The sequence below is a fragment of the Telmatherina bonti genome, assembly GCF_933228915.1.
Source record: "Telmatherina bonti genome assembly, chromosome: 5".
NCBI lineage: Eukaryota > Metazoa > Chordata > Actinopteri > Atheriniformes > Telmatherinidae > Telmatherina > Telmatherina bonti.
The window spans coordinates 3,832,216-3,848,968 of NC_136623.1; the positions used below are offsets into that span (position 1 = coordinate 3,832,216).

Consider the following 16,753-nt stretch of genomic DNA (forward strand, 5'->3'; position numbering starts at 1 on the left):
CCATCCACCACCCACCCACACTTATCCATCCACCCACCCACCCACACTTATCCACCCACCCACACTATCCACCCCACCCACCCACACTTATCCACCCCACCCACACTTATCCACCCACCCACCCACACTTATCCACCCCACCCACACTTATCCATCCACCCACCCACACTTATCCACCACCCACCCACACTTATCCATCCATCCACCCACCCACACTTATCCATCCACCCACCCACCCACACTTATCCACCCACCCACACTTATCCACCCACCCACCCACACTTATCCATCCACCCACCCACACTTATCCACCCACCCACCCACACTTATCCATCCACCCACCCACACTTATCCATCCACCCACCCACACTTATCCACCCACCCACCCACACTTATCCATCCACCCACCCACACTTATCCATCCACCCACCCACACTTATCCATCCATCCACCCACCCACACTTATCCATCCACCCACCCACACTTATCCATCCACCCACCCACACTTATCCATCCACCCACCCACACTTATCCATCCACCCACCCACACTTATCCATCCATCCACCCACCCACACTTATCCACCCACCCACCCACACTTATCCATCCATCCACCCACACTTATCCATCCATCCACCCACACTTATCCATCCACCCACCCACACTTATCCATCCACCCACACTTATCCACCCACCCACACTTATCCATCCACCCACCCACACTTATCCACCCACCCACCCACACTTATCCATCCACCCACCCACACTTATCCACCCACCCACCCACACTTATCCATCCATCCACCCACACTTATCCATCCACCCACCCACACTTATCCATCCATCCACCCACACTTATCCATCCATCCACCCACACTTATACATCCATCCACCCACACTTATCCATCCACCCACCCACACTTATCCACCCACCCACCCACACTTATCCACCCATCCACACTTATCCATCCACCCACCCACACTTATCCACCCACCCACACTTATCCACCCACCCACCCACACTTATCCATCCACCCACCCACACTTATCCATCCACCCACCCACACTTATCCATCCACCCACCCACACTTATCCATCCACCCACCCACCCACACTTATCCATCCACCCACCCACCCACACTTATCCACCCACCCACCCACACTTATCCATCCACCCACACTTATCCATCCATCCATCCACCCACACTTATCCATCCACCCACCCACCCACACTTATCCATCCACCCACCCACACTTATCCATCCACCCACCCACACTTATCCATCCACCCACCCACACTTATCCATCCACCCACCCACCCACACTTATCCATCCACCCACCCACCCACACTTATCCACCCACCCACCCACACTTATCCATCCACCCACACTTATCCATCCATCCATCCACCCACACTTATCCATCCATCCATCCACCCACACTTATCCATCCACCCACCCACACTTATCCATCCACCCACCCACACTTATCCACCCACCCACCCACACTTATCCATCCATCCACCCACACTTATCCATCCATCCACCCACCCACACTTATCCACCCACCCACCCACACTTATCCACCCACCCACCCACACTTATCCATCCATCCACCCACCCACACTTATCCACCCACCCACCCACACTTATCCACCCACCCACACTTATCCATCCACCCACCCACACTTATCCACCCACCCACCCACACTTATCCACCCATCCACCCACACTTATCCACCCACCCACCCACACTTATCCATCCACCCACCCACACTTATCCACCCACCCACACTTATCCATCCATCCACCCACACTTATCCACCCACCCACCCACACTTATCCATCCACCCACCCACACTTATCCATCCACCCACCCACACTTATCCACCCACCCACCCACACTTATCCACCCATCCACCCACACTTATCCACCCACCCACCCACACTTATCCACCCACCCACCCACACTTATCCATCCACCCACCCACACTTATCCATCCATCCACCCACCCACACTTATCCACCCACCCACCCACACTTATCCACCCACCCACCCACACTTATCCACCCACCCACCCACACTTATCCATCCACCCACCCACACTTATCCACCCACCCACCCACACTTATCCATCCACCCACCCACACTTATCCATCCATCCACCCACCCACACTTATCCATCCACCCACCCACACTTATCCATCCACCCACCCACACTTATCCACCCATCCACCCACACTTATCCACCCATCCACCCACACTTATCCATCCACCCACCCACACTTATCCATCCACCCACCCACACTTATCCATCCACCCACACTTATCCACCCACCCACACTTATCCATCCACCCACCCACACTTATCCATCCACCCACCCACACTTATCCACCCATCCACCCACACTTATCCACCCATCCACCCACACTTATCCATCCACCCACACTTATCCATCCACCCACCCACACTTATCCATCCACCCACCCACACTTATCCACCCATCCACCCACACTTATCCATCCACCCACACTTATCCATCCACCCACCCACACTTATCCATCCACCCACCCACACTTATCCACCCATCCACCCACACTTATCCACCCATCCACCCACACTTATCCATCCACCCACACTTATCCATCCACCCACCCACACTTATCCATCCACCCACCCACACTTATCCATCCACCCACACTTATCCATCCACCCACCCACACTTATCCATCCACCCACCCACACTTATCCATCCACCCACACTTATCCATCCACCCACCCACACTTATCCATCCACCCACCCACACTTATCCATCCATCCACCCACACTTATCCACCCACCCACCCACACTTATCCATCCACCCACCCACACTTATCCACCCATCCACCCACACTTATCCATCCACCCACCCACACTTATCCATCCACCCACCCACACTTATCCACCCACCCACCCACACTTATCCATCCACCCACCCACACTTATCCATCCACCCACACTTATCCATCCACCCACCCACACTTATCCATCCACCCACCCACACTTATCCACCCACCCACACTTATCCATCCACCCACCCACACTTATCCATCCATCCACCCACACTTATCCATCCACCCACCCACACTTATCCATCCACCCACCCACACTTATCCATCCACCCACCCACACTTATCCATCCACCCACCCACACTTATCCATCCACCCACCCACACTTATCCACCCACCCACCCACACTTATCCACCCACCCACACTTATCCACCCACCCACCCACACTTATCCACCCACCCACACTTATCCATCCACCCACCCACACTTATCCACCCACCCACACTTATCCATCCACCCACCCACACTTATCCACCCACCCACCCACACTTATCCATCCACCCACACTTATCCACCCATCCACACTTATCCACCCATCCACCCACACTTATCCATCCACCCACCCACACTTATCCATCCACCCACCCACACTTATCCATCCACCCACACTTATCCATCCACCCACCCACACTTATCCACCCACCCACCCACACTTATCCACCCATCCACCCACACTTATCCATCCACCCACCCACACTTATCCACCCACCCACCCACACTTATCCATCCACCCACCCACACTTATCCACCCACCCACACTTATCCATCCATCCACCCACACTTATCCATCCACCCACACTTATCCACCCACCCACCCACACTTATCCACCCACCCACCCACACTTATCCATCCACCCACCCACACTTATCCATCCATCCACCCACCCACACTTATCCACCCATCCACACTTATCCATCCATCCACCCACACTTATCCATCCACCCACACTTATCCATCCATCCACCCACCCACACTTATCCACCCACCCACACTTATCCATCCATCCACCCACACTTATCCATCCACCCACACTTATCCACCCATCCACACTTATCCACCCATCCACCCACACTTATCCATCCACCCACCCACACTTATCCATCCACCCACCCACACTTATCCATCCACCCACACTTATCCATCCACCCACCCACACTTATCCACCCACCCACCCACACTTATCCACCCACCCACCCACACTTATCCACCCACCCACCCACACTTATCCATCCACCCACCCACACTTATCCATCCATCCACCCACCCACACTTATCCACCCATCCACCCACACTTATCCACCCACCCACACTTATCCACCCACCCACACTTATCCATCCACCCACCCACACTTATCCACCCATCCACCCACACTTATCCACCCACCCACACTTATCCATCCATCCACACTTATCCATCCACCCACCCACACTTATCCATCCACCCACCCACACTTATCCACCCACCCACCCACACTTATCCATCCACCCACCCACACTTATCCACCCACCCACCCACACTTATCCACCCATCCACCCACACTTATCCACCCACCCACACTTATCCATCCATCCACACTTATCCATCCACCCACCCACACTTATCCATCCACCCACCCACACTTATCCATCCACCCACCCACACTTATCCATCCACCCACCCACACTTATCCATCCATCCACCCACCCACACTTATCCACCCACCCACCCACACTTATCCATCCATCCACCCACACTTATCCACCCACCCACCCACACTTATCCATCCACCCACCCACACTTATCCACCCACCCACACTTATCCATCCACCCACCCACACTTATCCACCCACCCACCCACACTTATCCATCCATCCACCCACACTTATCCACCCACCCACCCACACTTATCCATCCATCCACCCACACTTATCCACCCACCCACCCACACTTATCCATCCACCCACCCACACTTATCCACCCACCCACACTTATCCATCCACCCACCCACACTTATCCATCCATCCACCCACACTTATCCATCCATCCACACTTATCCATCCATCCACCCACACTTATCCATCCATCCACCCACACTTATCCATCCATCCATCCAGCCATCTATTAGCCATCCATCCATCCACTCATCCATACCTGTTACATCCTCCTCTCCTTTATTTGTACCCATACACATCCTGAGGCTGAACTCTGAGTCTCCTCCTCTCAGCTTTGTATCATGTGACACACCAGATGGACCAATCAGAGAACAGACCATTAAACCCAGATTGTTGAAGTTCAGTTACCTTCCCCTGTAGACTCCATGCGTGACGACGTGTTGACCGTATCACCGAACAGACAGTAGCGTGGCATCTTCAGACCCACAACTCCTGCACACACCGGACCTGTGCAGCACATGTACATCATTACTGTGCATTAGAATTACAGAATAGTCACTTTTCTGAATCATTTGCCTCCTTCCTCCAGGTTAGACGGGGCATTTAGTCTTTACTTTTATTGTTTCCCTGTAATCAAAACTACAGATACGCTGCAGCTGATCATCAAAAGAAGAATGTTGTCTGAGATGCTTTCAGAGATCTGGAAGAATAACGACACCAACTCCTCTTCCTTTCTATTTTTTCATTCCACTGGTGTCTGCTCCTCCTCTGTTTCGCTCAGCCTCACTTGCCTACTGATCATCGGCCTAGACTACATTTCCCAGGATTCTCCTGCCCCTGCCATTATGGAGATCACCTGTGTCCCCTCGTTATCCTCATGCGTTTCGTTGTATTGTGTAATCTTGTCTTTCCCGTAACAGGCTTTGATCCTGATTCTCTTTCTCGCTACCTGTCTGAGAGGAATTAAAAACTTCTTATCTACATTGATCCTGCGTTTGTGTCCACCAACTACCAAGCCCAGTCTAACAACTGGGACAATAAATTCCCTGCTACTGCTGCAGGTAAACAAGCTGCTTTACAGCAGTTTTCCCTAATCCTGGTCCTCGGGGCCCACTGCACTGCACATGTTATAGGTAACCCTACTTCAACACACCTGACTCAAATTAATCAATCAATCAAGAATACTTTATTCATCCCAGAGGGGAAATTCAAGTCAGCGGCTCATTATTGGGCTTTCATAGAACTTGGCAAGCAGTTCAATTAATCTGTACTAGAGTTAGTAGAAACTAAAACATGCAGGGCAGTGGGCCTCGAGGACTGGGGTTAAAAAACGCTGCTTTACATGATTTATGCATAATTTCTAAGGAAGATTTTCAGGAGGATGAATTAAAACCAGACAGTCTGAGCTCTGTGGCTGGTTTTCAACATCCTAGTTCAGATGTTAATGTGGTGATCCGGTTCAGGTGTGGGACCCTCACCACTGTGGATTCCTATTCTCAGCTTCAGCTGCTGCTCTGGCCGGTGGCGGATCTTGAAGGTCTGGACGGCGTCCAGCAAAGCCAGCGCCATGCGGGCAATTTCTCTACCGTGCAGCTTCCTGTTCCTCACCGGCAGCCCCGACACCACCATGTAGGCGTCACCAATGGTCTCCACCTGGGGGCACCAGAGGACCATGAGTCAATCTGACGGGGTCGTTATGGATCCTAACGTGCAGATCTGAGGACTGGTCCAGACTCCACAGGAAGAAGGTTCTCACCTTGTAAACATCAAAATTGTCGATGATCGCATCAAAGCAGGTATACAAGTCGTTCAGCAGAGTCACCACCTGCACACAGACACACACACACACACAAATACACACACACAGACGGTTAATCCAGGTATTTTCAATATTTAGAAACAGCCAGTTGTAGCCATCCCCTGTTTCCTTCTGTTACCAGTCTCCATGCTAAACTAAGCTAACAGTTTCCTTCTGTTACCAGTCTCCATGCTAAACTAAGCTAACAGTTTCCTTCTGTTACCAGTCTCCATGCTAAACTAAGCTAACAGTTTCCTTCTGTTACCAGTCTCCATGCTAAACAAAACTAACAGTTTCTGTTACCAGTCTCCATGCTGAGCCAAGCTAACAGTTTCCTTCTGTTACCAGTCTCCATGCTAAACTAAGCTAACAGTTTCCTTCTGTTACCAGTGTCCGTGCTAAACAAAACTAACAGTTTCTGTTACCAGTCTCCATGCTGAGCTAAGCTAACAGTTTCCTTCTGTTACCAGTGTCCGTGCTAAACTAAGCTAACAGTTTCCTTCTGTTACCAGTGTCCGTGCTAAACAAAACTAACAGTTTCTGTTACCAGTCTCCATGCTGAGCTAAGCTAACAGTTTCCTTCTGTTACCAGTCTCCATGCTAAACTAAGCTAACAGTTTCCTTCTGTTACCAGTCTCCATGCTAAACTAAGCTAACAGTTTCCTTCTGTTACCAGTCTCCATGCTAAACAAAACTAACAGTTTCTGTTACCAGTCTCCATGCTGAGCCAAGCTAACAGTTTCCTTCTGTTACCAGTCTCCATGCTAAATTAAGCTAACGTTTCCTTTTGTTACCAGTCTCCATGCTAAACTAAGCTAACGTTTCCTTTTGTTGCCAGTCTCCATGCTAAACTAAGCGAACAGTTTCTGTTACCAGTCTCCATGCTGAGCTAAGCTAACAGTTTCCTTCTGTTACCAGTCTCCATGCTAAACTAAGCTAACAGTTTCCTTCTGTTACCAGTCTCCATGCTAAATTAAGCTAACGTTTCCTTTTGTTACCAGTCTCCATGCTAAACTAAGCGAACAGTTTCTGTTACCAGTCTCCATGCTAAACTAAGCTAACAGTTTCCTTCTGTTACCAGTCTCCATGCTAAATTAAGCTAACGTTTCCTTTTGTTACCAGTCTCCATGCTAAACTAAGCGAACAGTTTCTGTTACCAGTCTCCATGCTAAACTAAGCTAACAGTTTCCTTCTGTTACCAATGTCAATGCTAGACCAGCCTGCTGGGTGTTGTACCTCCATCGGGGTGCTCTCTGCAGACATGGCAGTAAAGCCCACAATGTCACTGAAGTAGATGGTGACTGAGTCGAAGGCTTCGGCTTGAACTGTCTCTCCACGCTTCAGCTGTTCCGCTACCGAGCTGACGACCAACAAACAATGAAAAATCATGCACATAATCGAGTGGTATTTGATTCAAACTGTAGTACTGTAGTGTTTACTGTGGCAGTATCTGGTACTAAATGTGGTAGTGTAGTACTCACTGTGGTAGTATCTGGTACAGCTGAGTGGTAGCATAGTACTTACTCTGGTAGTATCTGGTACTAAATGTGGTAGTCTAGTACTTACTCTGGTAGTATCTGGTACTAAATGTGGTAGTGTAGTACTTACTGTGGTAGTATCTGGTACAAATGTGGTAGTCTAGTACTTACTCTGGTAGTATCTGGTACTAAATGTGGTAGTGTAGTACTTACTGTGGTAGTATCTGGTACAAATGTGGTATTGTAGTACTTACTGTGGTAGTATCTGGTACAGCAGGGCTTCGGCTTTGCGTTTCTCCTCATGATAAGCTTGAGTTCGTTCCTCCACCAGTTCCTCCAGGTTGTTGGCGTATTGCTCCATGCGAGACAGCAGATTGTCCAAGATGTTCGTCCTGGACTCCCTGAAGACATGACCCAGGTCTACGTTATCGACATTGTGGTCCGCGTTATCGACATTGTGGTCTGCGTTATCGACATTTTGGTCTGCGTTATCGACATTGTGGTCCGCGTTATCGACATTGTGGTCCGCGTTACCGACATTGTGGTCCGCGTTATCGACATTGTGGTCCGCGTTATCGACATTGTGGTCCGCGTTATCGACATTGTGGTCCGCGTTACCGACATTGTGGTCCGCGTTACCGACATTGTGGTCCGCGTTACTGACAGTATGGTCCGCGTTACGACATTATGGACCGAGTTCGAGACAGGAAGTCTCCACCAACATGGCCTAAGGTGTAGTACTGCTACCAACAACCAGGTGCTGCTCTAGAACAGCTTCAGCAGTAAGAAATTGATTAGATCACTGGAAGTGGGTAGTTTTGGGGTCTCTGGTCCACGTTCTGGTTGTAGCGGACACAACTAAAGGTCTACAGATCAGTGGCCGATTCAGGATAAACTAATATTCCAGAAATACCTATGAAGACAAAGAAACAACTTAAAGGTATTTGTCAGGTATCTGCTCTGATTGGCTCACTTGTGTCGGTCATATGTGGATGTTTAGAGCTGCATGGAGGAAAAAACAGAGATGTTCCCAGAACCGGGTCTTACTTGTTCTGCTTGCGCAGCAACAGGCGGATGTGGTTGAAGTCCGGTCTCTCTGTGGGCTCCTCAGCCCAGCATCGCTGCATCAGCTGACCCAGCTCTGGGGTGTGGCTCTGGGGGTCGACGGTGGGCCTCAGGCAGGGCCACTCGCCCAGAATCACCCGGTCCACAATCTCTGTGGAGATATTCAACACCATCAGGTCTCACTCAGAGACAAAAACAGGAAGAAGATGAAGGTCAAAATCAGAACTGTATACAGGACCTCAGAGTCTAGTTAAAGTTGAGCATCAGAGTCTAAAGAAGTTCTAACCAAAGGAACATTTCAGACATGAAACTATTGTCTTAGAGCAGGGGTGTCCAAAGTCGGTCCTCGAGGGCCGCTGTCCTACAGGTTTCCCATGTATTCCTGTTCCAACACATCTAGCTTCCACTAAATGGATCAAACAGCCAATGACGTGCACAACTGATTAAGCTCTACTACTAATTAATTTGAATCAGGTGTGTCTGAGCAGGGATACATAGAAAACCTGCAGGATTCTGGCCCTCGAGGACCGGAGCTGGACACCTCTGTCTTAGAGGTTATTTTTATTTGTCTTCGTCTGTCCCATCTGTCCATTTTAGGCCTAATTTTGTCTTTCAGTGTCCGGGTCAGACCTACATGCTTCTGGTCCATCTCAGAACCGGGTCAGAACAGATCCATCCATCTTAACTCTTTAGCTTCACCCACAACTTCACATCATGCTGCATTCATTGAATATCAGATATGGGAACTTTTATTGGTTCTGTTTGGCTGTTAGCATCATGCTAGTAGGATGTTATTTATGTTAGCGTGATATTAGCATGATGTCAGTGTACTGTGCTCAGTCGCTGTGCTGACTGGTCAGAGCACTCTATAAACCTGTTACTCTGAACTGCGTATGAGAGGAGGGACTTGTATAGCTGCACTTTATTCTGAATGTAACCCGTGGGTTTTTCTATAAACATGTTTTGCATATTTTCATTGTTTGGTTGTACTTTTATTGATATGTATTGTTCATGGATGTTTATTTGATTTGTAAATGTGAGTTGTCTGTTTTCCAATTACCTTGAATGTTACATGAAAATGTGGGGAAACAATGTGGTGACAGGAGAGACAATCTAACTTTACATGACGTTTGTTTACTCCTGGTTCCCCCGAGAACTACCAGGACTTTATTGGTGCGGGGGCAGGACAATCATGCTCAGGTCGGAACAGGTTGAGAGAAGAAGTAACGGCTCGAGCTCTCGAACTTTCCACCGTCCATGGCTCTAGTGTTCCGTCACAACGAGAAGCGGAAGAACCCAGTAAGATGAGAGGTTCTGTAACACGATGTTGCGTTGGACCTGCTCTTAATTAGCCAGGCAGGAGAGAAAAGGCAGGTATGCTGAAACAGTGGACTTTTCATGGGACATCTTCACGCTTACAACTGTGAGGAGCTGCGCTGCATGGTCGCTGATGAGGACGTACAGCTGCCGTTTGCCTTGCGGACTGTGAAAGTCTGGCTTAGGGTATTCCAACCCTCTGGAAACTGCGAAAGAAGCGCTGGTCTTCGTTTGGGAAAAAGCAAAACCAAACAACTGCGCCTTCATACAGGATGCATAACTGTGTTGGCGTGAGTAAACGCGCCCGGTTTCGATCGCATCACATTTTTCTGTCCACTGGTGGACCTACTGGCGCCACCATCTCAGCCCTGCAACGATCACCACAGGTGCCGGCTATTTTCTTTTTGGTTATTTTACTTTTCACGTGGTTATAAAGTGGGCCGACTACAACTATGTGTTTTGCTAAGGCTACTCAGGTCATGATGTTGCAAACCATTGTTCATTAAACAGGGGCATCTTGTTAGAAGCTATTACCTATAAGTTCTTTATTTTAACAGTCACACAGTCATACATAAATAATAGAGGTATTTATGGAATAAGTGTTAAAGGTATTCAGGAAACCCAGGACACTGTTTTATAAGTCTTGAAGGGCAAAACGGTGTAACATAAACATGTGACACAGCTGGATCTCACTGTCAAACATGTTTGTCTCACCACTTCTGCCGGTTGCATTTACTGACCACTGGGAGAGAATGGCTGAAGCCAACAGGATGAAATATCTCAGCTGACAGGTGGAACAGCAGGACATGAACTCATCAGCAGACAGAACCAGGCCAGCTTCTGGTTCCTTTTATTTTTCCCACTTGGAAATTTTGAACCAATTAATCAAAGGATACCTCATTTGGACCATGTGACCTATCATGAAACAAGTTTTACCTTTCGGGCTGAGCAGGCCTCCTTCCAAGAAGAAGGCTCCTCGTCGCAGCGCCACCTCCTGGAGGATGATGCCAAAGCTGTAGACGTCCCCTTTCTGTGTCCCCTGAGGAGGGGGACGCTCCATCCGAAGCAGTTCTGGAGACATCCACAGCCTCTCTGCAGGACGTCAGATCAGAGCCAGACAGGAGGACTTTGATTCATCTTTCAGAATCAGAACCAGAATCAGCTTTATTTCTCATAGAGCCGAAACAGCAGAATCGGGTCAGTTTCCACCAAACCAAGAATTAGCTTAAGGTTCAAAGAATAAGCAAACTGTAAAAAAGAAGAATCTTACGAGCGTAGTACGCATGAGCATCAATTCCAGAGTCTCCCTCTGATCGGAAGCTGGACAATCCATAGTCGGTGATCTTCAGGACAAAGCGGTTGTCTACAACACAGTTGGACGACTTCAGCTTCCCGTGAGACGAGATAACACTGTTGTGGAGGAACACCATGCCCTGAAGAGACAGAGGACACTCGGCACCCGTCCAATAGCATACTCTAGAGACGCAGGACAGTCAACACCCATCCAATATGATACTATGGAGAGGCAGGACATTCAACATCCGTCCAATCAGAAACTTTAGAGACGCAGGACAATCAACACCCATCGAATAGGACCGGAGGAAGATACCTTTATGATATCATTGATGAGAGAATATTTGAACATCCACTCCAAAGTGATGCTGTCGTTCTCCAGAATGTCCTGGGAACACAAGCACAAGGAAACACAGGAATCCAGCAGCAGAAAAATACGTGAACAGATGTTTACATAGACAGTTGGACAGACCTGCAGACTTCCCCGAGGACAGTACTCTGTGACAATGCAGATGTTGGGGGTGTCAATGCAAGCTCCGATGAACCTGGTCAGGTGTTCGTTCTGAACGTCTCGCATCTGAACAGGAACAAAGAAACTGGTCACATGACTCACAGATCCTGCAACACATGGAAATTCCTGGAGCGGGTGCTTCAGTGGGAATATCTGTTGGGACTCCATGTTGCCAGACAAATCCCCTGAGCATTGAATACAGAACTTCCTGTCCTGTCCTGATGGCCCAGGTGGAGTCCTTCAGGGAGGAGTCCGTCTGATGGCCCAGGTGGAGTCCTTCAGGGAGGAGTCTGTCTGATGGCCCAGGTGGAGTCCTTCAGGGAGGAGTCCGTCTGATGGCCCAGGTGGAGTCCTTCAGGGAGGAGTCTGTCTGATGGCCCAGGTGGAGTCCTTCAGGGAGGAGTCTGTCTGATGGCCCAGGTGGAGTCCTTCAGGGAGGGGTCTGTCTGATGGCCCAGGTGGAGTCCTTCAGGGAGGAGTCCGTCTGATGGCCCAGGTGGAGTCCTTCAGGGAGGGGTCTGTCTGATGGCCCAGGTGGAGTCCTTCAGGGAGGGGTCTGTCTGATGGCCCAGGTGGAGTCCTTCAGGGAGGGGTCTGTCTGATGGCCCAGGTGGAGTCCTTCAGGGAGGGGTCTGTCTGATGGCCCAGGTGGAGTCCTTCAGGGAGGGGTCTGTCTGATGGCCCAGGTGGAGTCCTTTAGGCAAGAGTCTGTCTGATGGCCCAGGTGGAGTCCTTCAGGGAGGAGTCCGTCTGATGGCCCATGTGGAGTCCTTCAGGGAGGAGTCTGTCTGATGGCCCAGGTGGAGTCCTTTAGGCAAGAGTCTGTCTGATGGCCCAGGTGGAGTCCTTCAGGGAGGAGTCCGTCTGATGGCCCAGGTGGAGTCCTTCAGGGAGGAGTCCGTCTGATGGCCCAGGTGGAGTCCTTTAGGCAAGAGTCTGTCTGATGGCCCAGGTGGAGTCCTTCAGGGAGGGGTCTGTCTGATGGCCCAGGTGGAGTCCTTCAGGGAGGGGTCTGTCTGATGGCCCAGGTGGAGTCCTTTAGGCAAGAGTCTGTCTGATGGCCCAGGTGGAGTCCTTCAGGGAGGAGTCTGTCTGATGGCCCAGGTGGAGTCCTTCAGGGAGGGGTCTGTCTGATGGCCCAGGTGGAGTCCTTCAGGGAGGGGTCTGTCTGATGGCCCATGTGGAGTCCTTCAGGGAGGAGTCTGTCTGATGGCCCAGGTGGAGTCCTTCAGGTAAGAGTCTGTCTGATGGCCCATGTGGAGTCCTTCAGGGAGGGGTCTGTCTGATGGCCCATGTGGAGTCCTTCAGGGAGGAGTCTGTCTGATGGCCCAGGTGGAGTCCTTCAGGGAGGGGTCTGTCTGATGGCCCAGGTGGAGTCCTTTAGGCAAGAGTCTGTCTGATGGCCCAGGTGGAGTCCTTCAGGGAGGAGTCTGTCTGATGGCCCAGGTGGAGTCCTTCAGGGAGGAGTCTGTCTGATGGCCCAGGTGGAGTCCTTCAGGCAAGAGTCTGTCTGATGGCCCAGGTGGAGTCCTTCAGGGAGGGGTCTGTCTGATGGCCCAGGTGGAGTCCTTTAGGCAAGAGTCTGTCTGATGGCCCAGGTGGAGTCCTTCAGGGAGGGGTCTGTCTGATGGCCCAGGTGGAGTCCTTCAGGGAGGGGTCTGTCTGATGGCCCATGTGGAGTCCTTCAGGCAAGAGTCTGTCTGATGGCCCAGGTGGAGTCCTTTAGGCAAGAGTCTGTCTGATGGCCCAGGTGGAGTCCTTCAGGCAAGAGTCTGTCTGATGGCCCATGTGGAGTCCTTCAGGGAGGGGTCTGTCTGATGGCCCAGGTGGAGTCCTTCAGGGAGGGGTCTGTCTGATGGCCCATGTGGAGTCCTTCAGGGAGGAGTCTGTCTGATGGCCCAGGTGGAGTCCTTCAGGGAGGGGTCTATCTGATGGCCCAGGTGGAGTCCTTCAGGCAAGAGTCTGTCTGATGGCCCAGGTGGAGTCCTTCAGGGAGGGGTCTGTCTGATGGCCCAGGTGGAGTCCTTCAGGGAGGGGTCTGTCTGATGGCCCAGGTGGAGTCCTTCAGGCAAGAGTCTGTCTGATGGCCCAGGTGGAGTCCTTCAGGGAGGGGTCTGTCTGATGGCCCAGGTGGAGTCCTTCAGGGAGGGGTCTGTCTGATGGCCCAGGTGGAGTCCTTCAGGCAAGAGTCTGTCTGATGGCCCAGGTGGAGTCCTTCAGGGAGGGGTCTGTCTGATGGCCCAGGTGGAGTCCCTCAGGCAAGAGTCTGTCTGATGGCCCAGGTGGAGTCCTTCAGGGAGGGGTCTGTCTGATGGCCCAGGTGGAGTCCTTCAGGGAGGGGTCTATCTGATGGCCCAGGTGGAGTCCCTCAGGCAAGAGTCTGTTTGGTGGCCCAGGTGGAGTCCTTCAGGGAGGGGTCTGTCTGATGGCCCAGGTGGAGTCCCTCAGGCAAGAGTCTGTCTGATGGCCCAGGTGGAGTCTTTCAGGGAGGGGTCTGTCTGATGGCCCAGGTGGAGTCCTTCAGGGAGGGGTCTGTCTGATGGCCCAGGTGGAGTCCTTCAGGGAGGGGTCTGTCTGATGGCCCAGGTGGAGTCCTTCAGGCAAGAGTCTGTCTGATGGCCCAGGTGGAGTCCTTCAGGGAGGGGTCTGTCTGATGGCCCAGGTGGAGTCCTTCAGGGAGGAGTCCGTCTGATGGCCCATGTGGAGTCCTTCAGGGAGGAGTCTGTCTGATGGCCCAGGTGGAGTCCTTCAGGGAGGAGTCCGTCTGATGGCCCAGGTGGAGTCCTTCAGGGAGGGGTCTGTCTGATGGCCCATGTGGAGTCCTTCAGGGAGGGGTCTGTCTGATGGCCCAGGTGGAGTCCCTCAGGCAAGAGTCTGTCTGATGGCCCAGGTGGAGTCCTTCAGGGAGGGGTCTGTCTGATGGCCCAGGTGGAGTCCTTCAGGGAGGGGTCTGTCTGATGGCCCAGGTGGAGTCCTTCAGGGAGGAGTCTGTCTGATGGCCCATGTGGAGTCCTTCAGGGAGGAGTCTGTCTGATGGCCCAGGTGGAGTCCTTCAGGGAGGGGTCTGTCTGATGGCCCAGGTGGAGTCCTTCAGGGAGGGGTCTGTCTGATGGCCCAGGTGGAGTCCTTCAGGCAAGAGTCTGTCTGATGGCCCAGGTGGAGTCCTTCAGGCAAGAGTCTGTCTGATGGCCCAGGTGGAGTCCTTCAGGCAAGAGTCTGTCTGATGGCCCAGGTGGAGTCCTTCAGGCAAGAGTCTGTCTGATGGCCCAGGTGGAGTCCTTCAGGCAAGAGTCTGTCTGATGGCCCAGGTGGAGTCCTTCAGGGAGGGGTCTGTCTGATGGCCCAGGTGGAGTCCTTCAGGGAGGGGTCTATCTGATGGCCCAGGTGGAGTCCTTCAGGGAGGGGTCTGTCTGATGGCCCAGGTGGAGTCCTTCAGGGAGGGGTCTGTCTGATGGCCCAGGTGGAGTCCTTCAGGGAGGGGTCTGTCTGATGGCCCAGGTGGAGTCCTTCAGGGAGGGGTCTGTCTGATGGCCCAGGTGGAGTCCTTCAGGGAGGGGTCTGTCTGATGGCCCAGGTGGAGTCGCTCAGGCAGATTAAACAAATCAACCCATGCAACGCGTTTTACTGCAGCGTTAAAACCGTGTAATTTACTGATATCTAATTGTCATGTAATATGTTTCACATTGTGGGTGACAGCGCTACGCTTTTGTACAACTGTTTATCTTCTTCTGCTGTGTTTTATCGGCGGTTAGCACACCTTTTTCATCTAATGGTGTTGGGCGAGGAGGGGTGGAGCCTGCCCCAGAACAGTTCCCACAGTCAGACTGGACCTCACAGCAGCCTCTGACACAGCTGGCCATTCAGTCTTCATTCTGGTCTGGCTCTGCTGGTTGGCCATCCGGCTTGATAGGTGACTTGTCCTCTTCTTGAACTCCGTTGACCTCTGGTGTGCCGCAGGGATCCATTCTGGGTCCTGTTCTCATTATTCTTGTTGCCTTTAGGACCAATTATGGAATGTCTTCATAAATATGCAGGTGACCTGCGAACCGCCAGCCAATCCAGACTCTCCACGTTGGACTGGCTCTCTGAAAACTTCCTGAATCGGATTTTGTTTGATGCCTCCAGTAAGCCAGATGTTCCCAGTCTCGGTCTTTCAGCCCCCCACCTCAGTCAGGTGGTTAACAGTCTACTGGGCTGTCGCTGGAAGCTGACCAATCAGGTCGATTCTGTTTGGAACAAGTTTCGTCCAGCTTGGTCTGTTGTCCAGAGTACAGCCTGTCGTCAGCAGCAGTGATCCAGAGACGGCCTCCTAACTGGCATGCGGCAGCGTTTCATAGGTTGCTATTAATCCATCTTCCATCTGCTGCTTGTCTTCAGAACAGCACAAGCTGGACCAGCATGATGAAGCGCTGTTTAAACTCCAGCAGAGCTTTACTGGTCAAAGCCATACTGGTCAGAGCTATATTGGTCAGAGCCTGGTAGAGGTACCTCGGTCCAGGTGCCAGCAATGAGGGATTGGTCCTCT

At 51.6% G+C, this 16,753-nt stretch overlaps 1 protein-coding gene across 2 annotated transcripts in view; it reads right to left on the bottom strand.

Moving 5' to 3' along the window:
• Positions 1-16,753, bottom strand: part of LOC306756480 (atrial natriuretic peptide receptor 1-like) — an 83,320-nt gene that overhangs the window by 25,150 nt on the left and 41,417 nt on the right. Inside the window, exons 12-21 of one of the 2 annotated variants that reach the window (XM_079241214.1) lie at positions 12,190-12,294; positions 12,034-12,105; positions 11,695-11,857; positions 11,361-11,516; positions 9,090-9,258; positions 8,297-8,443; positions 7,801-7,924; positions 6,523-6,591; positions 6,245-6,419; positions 5,175-5,273 (exon numbers count right to left, since the gene is read on the bottom strand). In XM_079241214.1, the coding sequence (XP_079097340.1) occupies positions 5,175-5,273; positions 6,245-6,419; positions 6,523-6,591; positions 7,801-7,924; positions 8,297-8,443; positions 9,090-9,258; positions 11,361-11,516; positions 11,695-11,857; positions 12,034-12,105; positions 12,190-12,294 (1,279 nt within the window). Of the gene's footprint in view, positions 1-5,174; positions 5,274-6,244; positions 6,420-6,522; positions 6,592-7,800; positions 7,925-8,296; positions 8,444-9,089; positions 9,259-11,360; positions 11,517-11,694; positions 11,858-12,033; positions 12,106-12,189; positions 12,295-16,753 lie in introns of those variants that run through there. The other variant, XR_013771322.1, reaches the window with a different exon arrangement.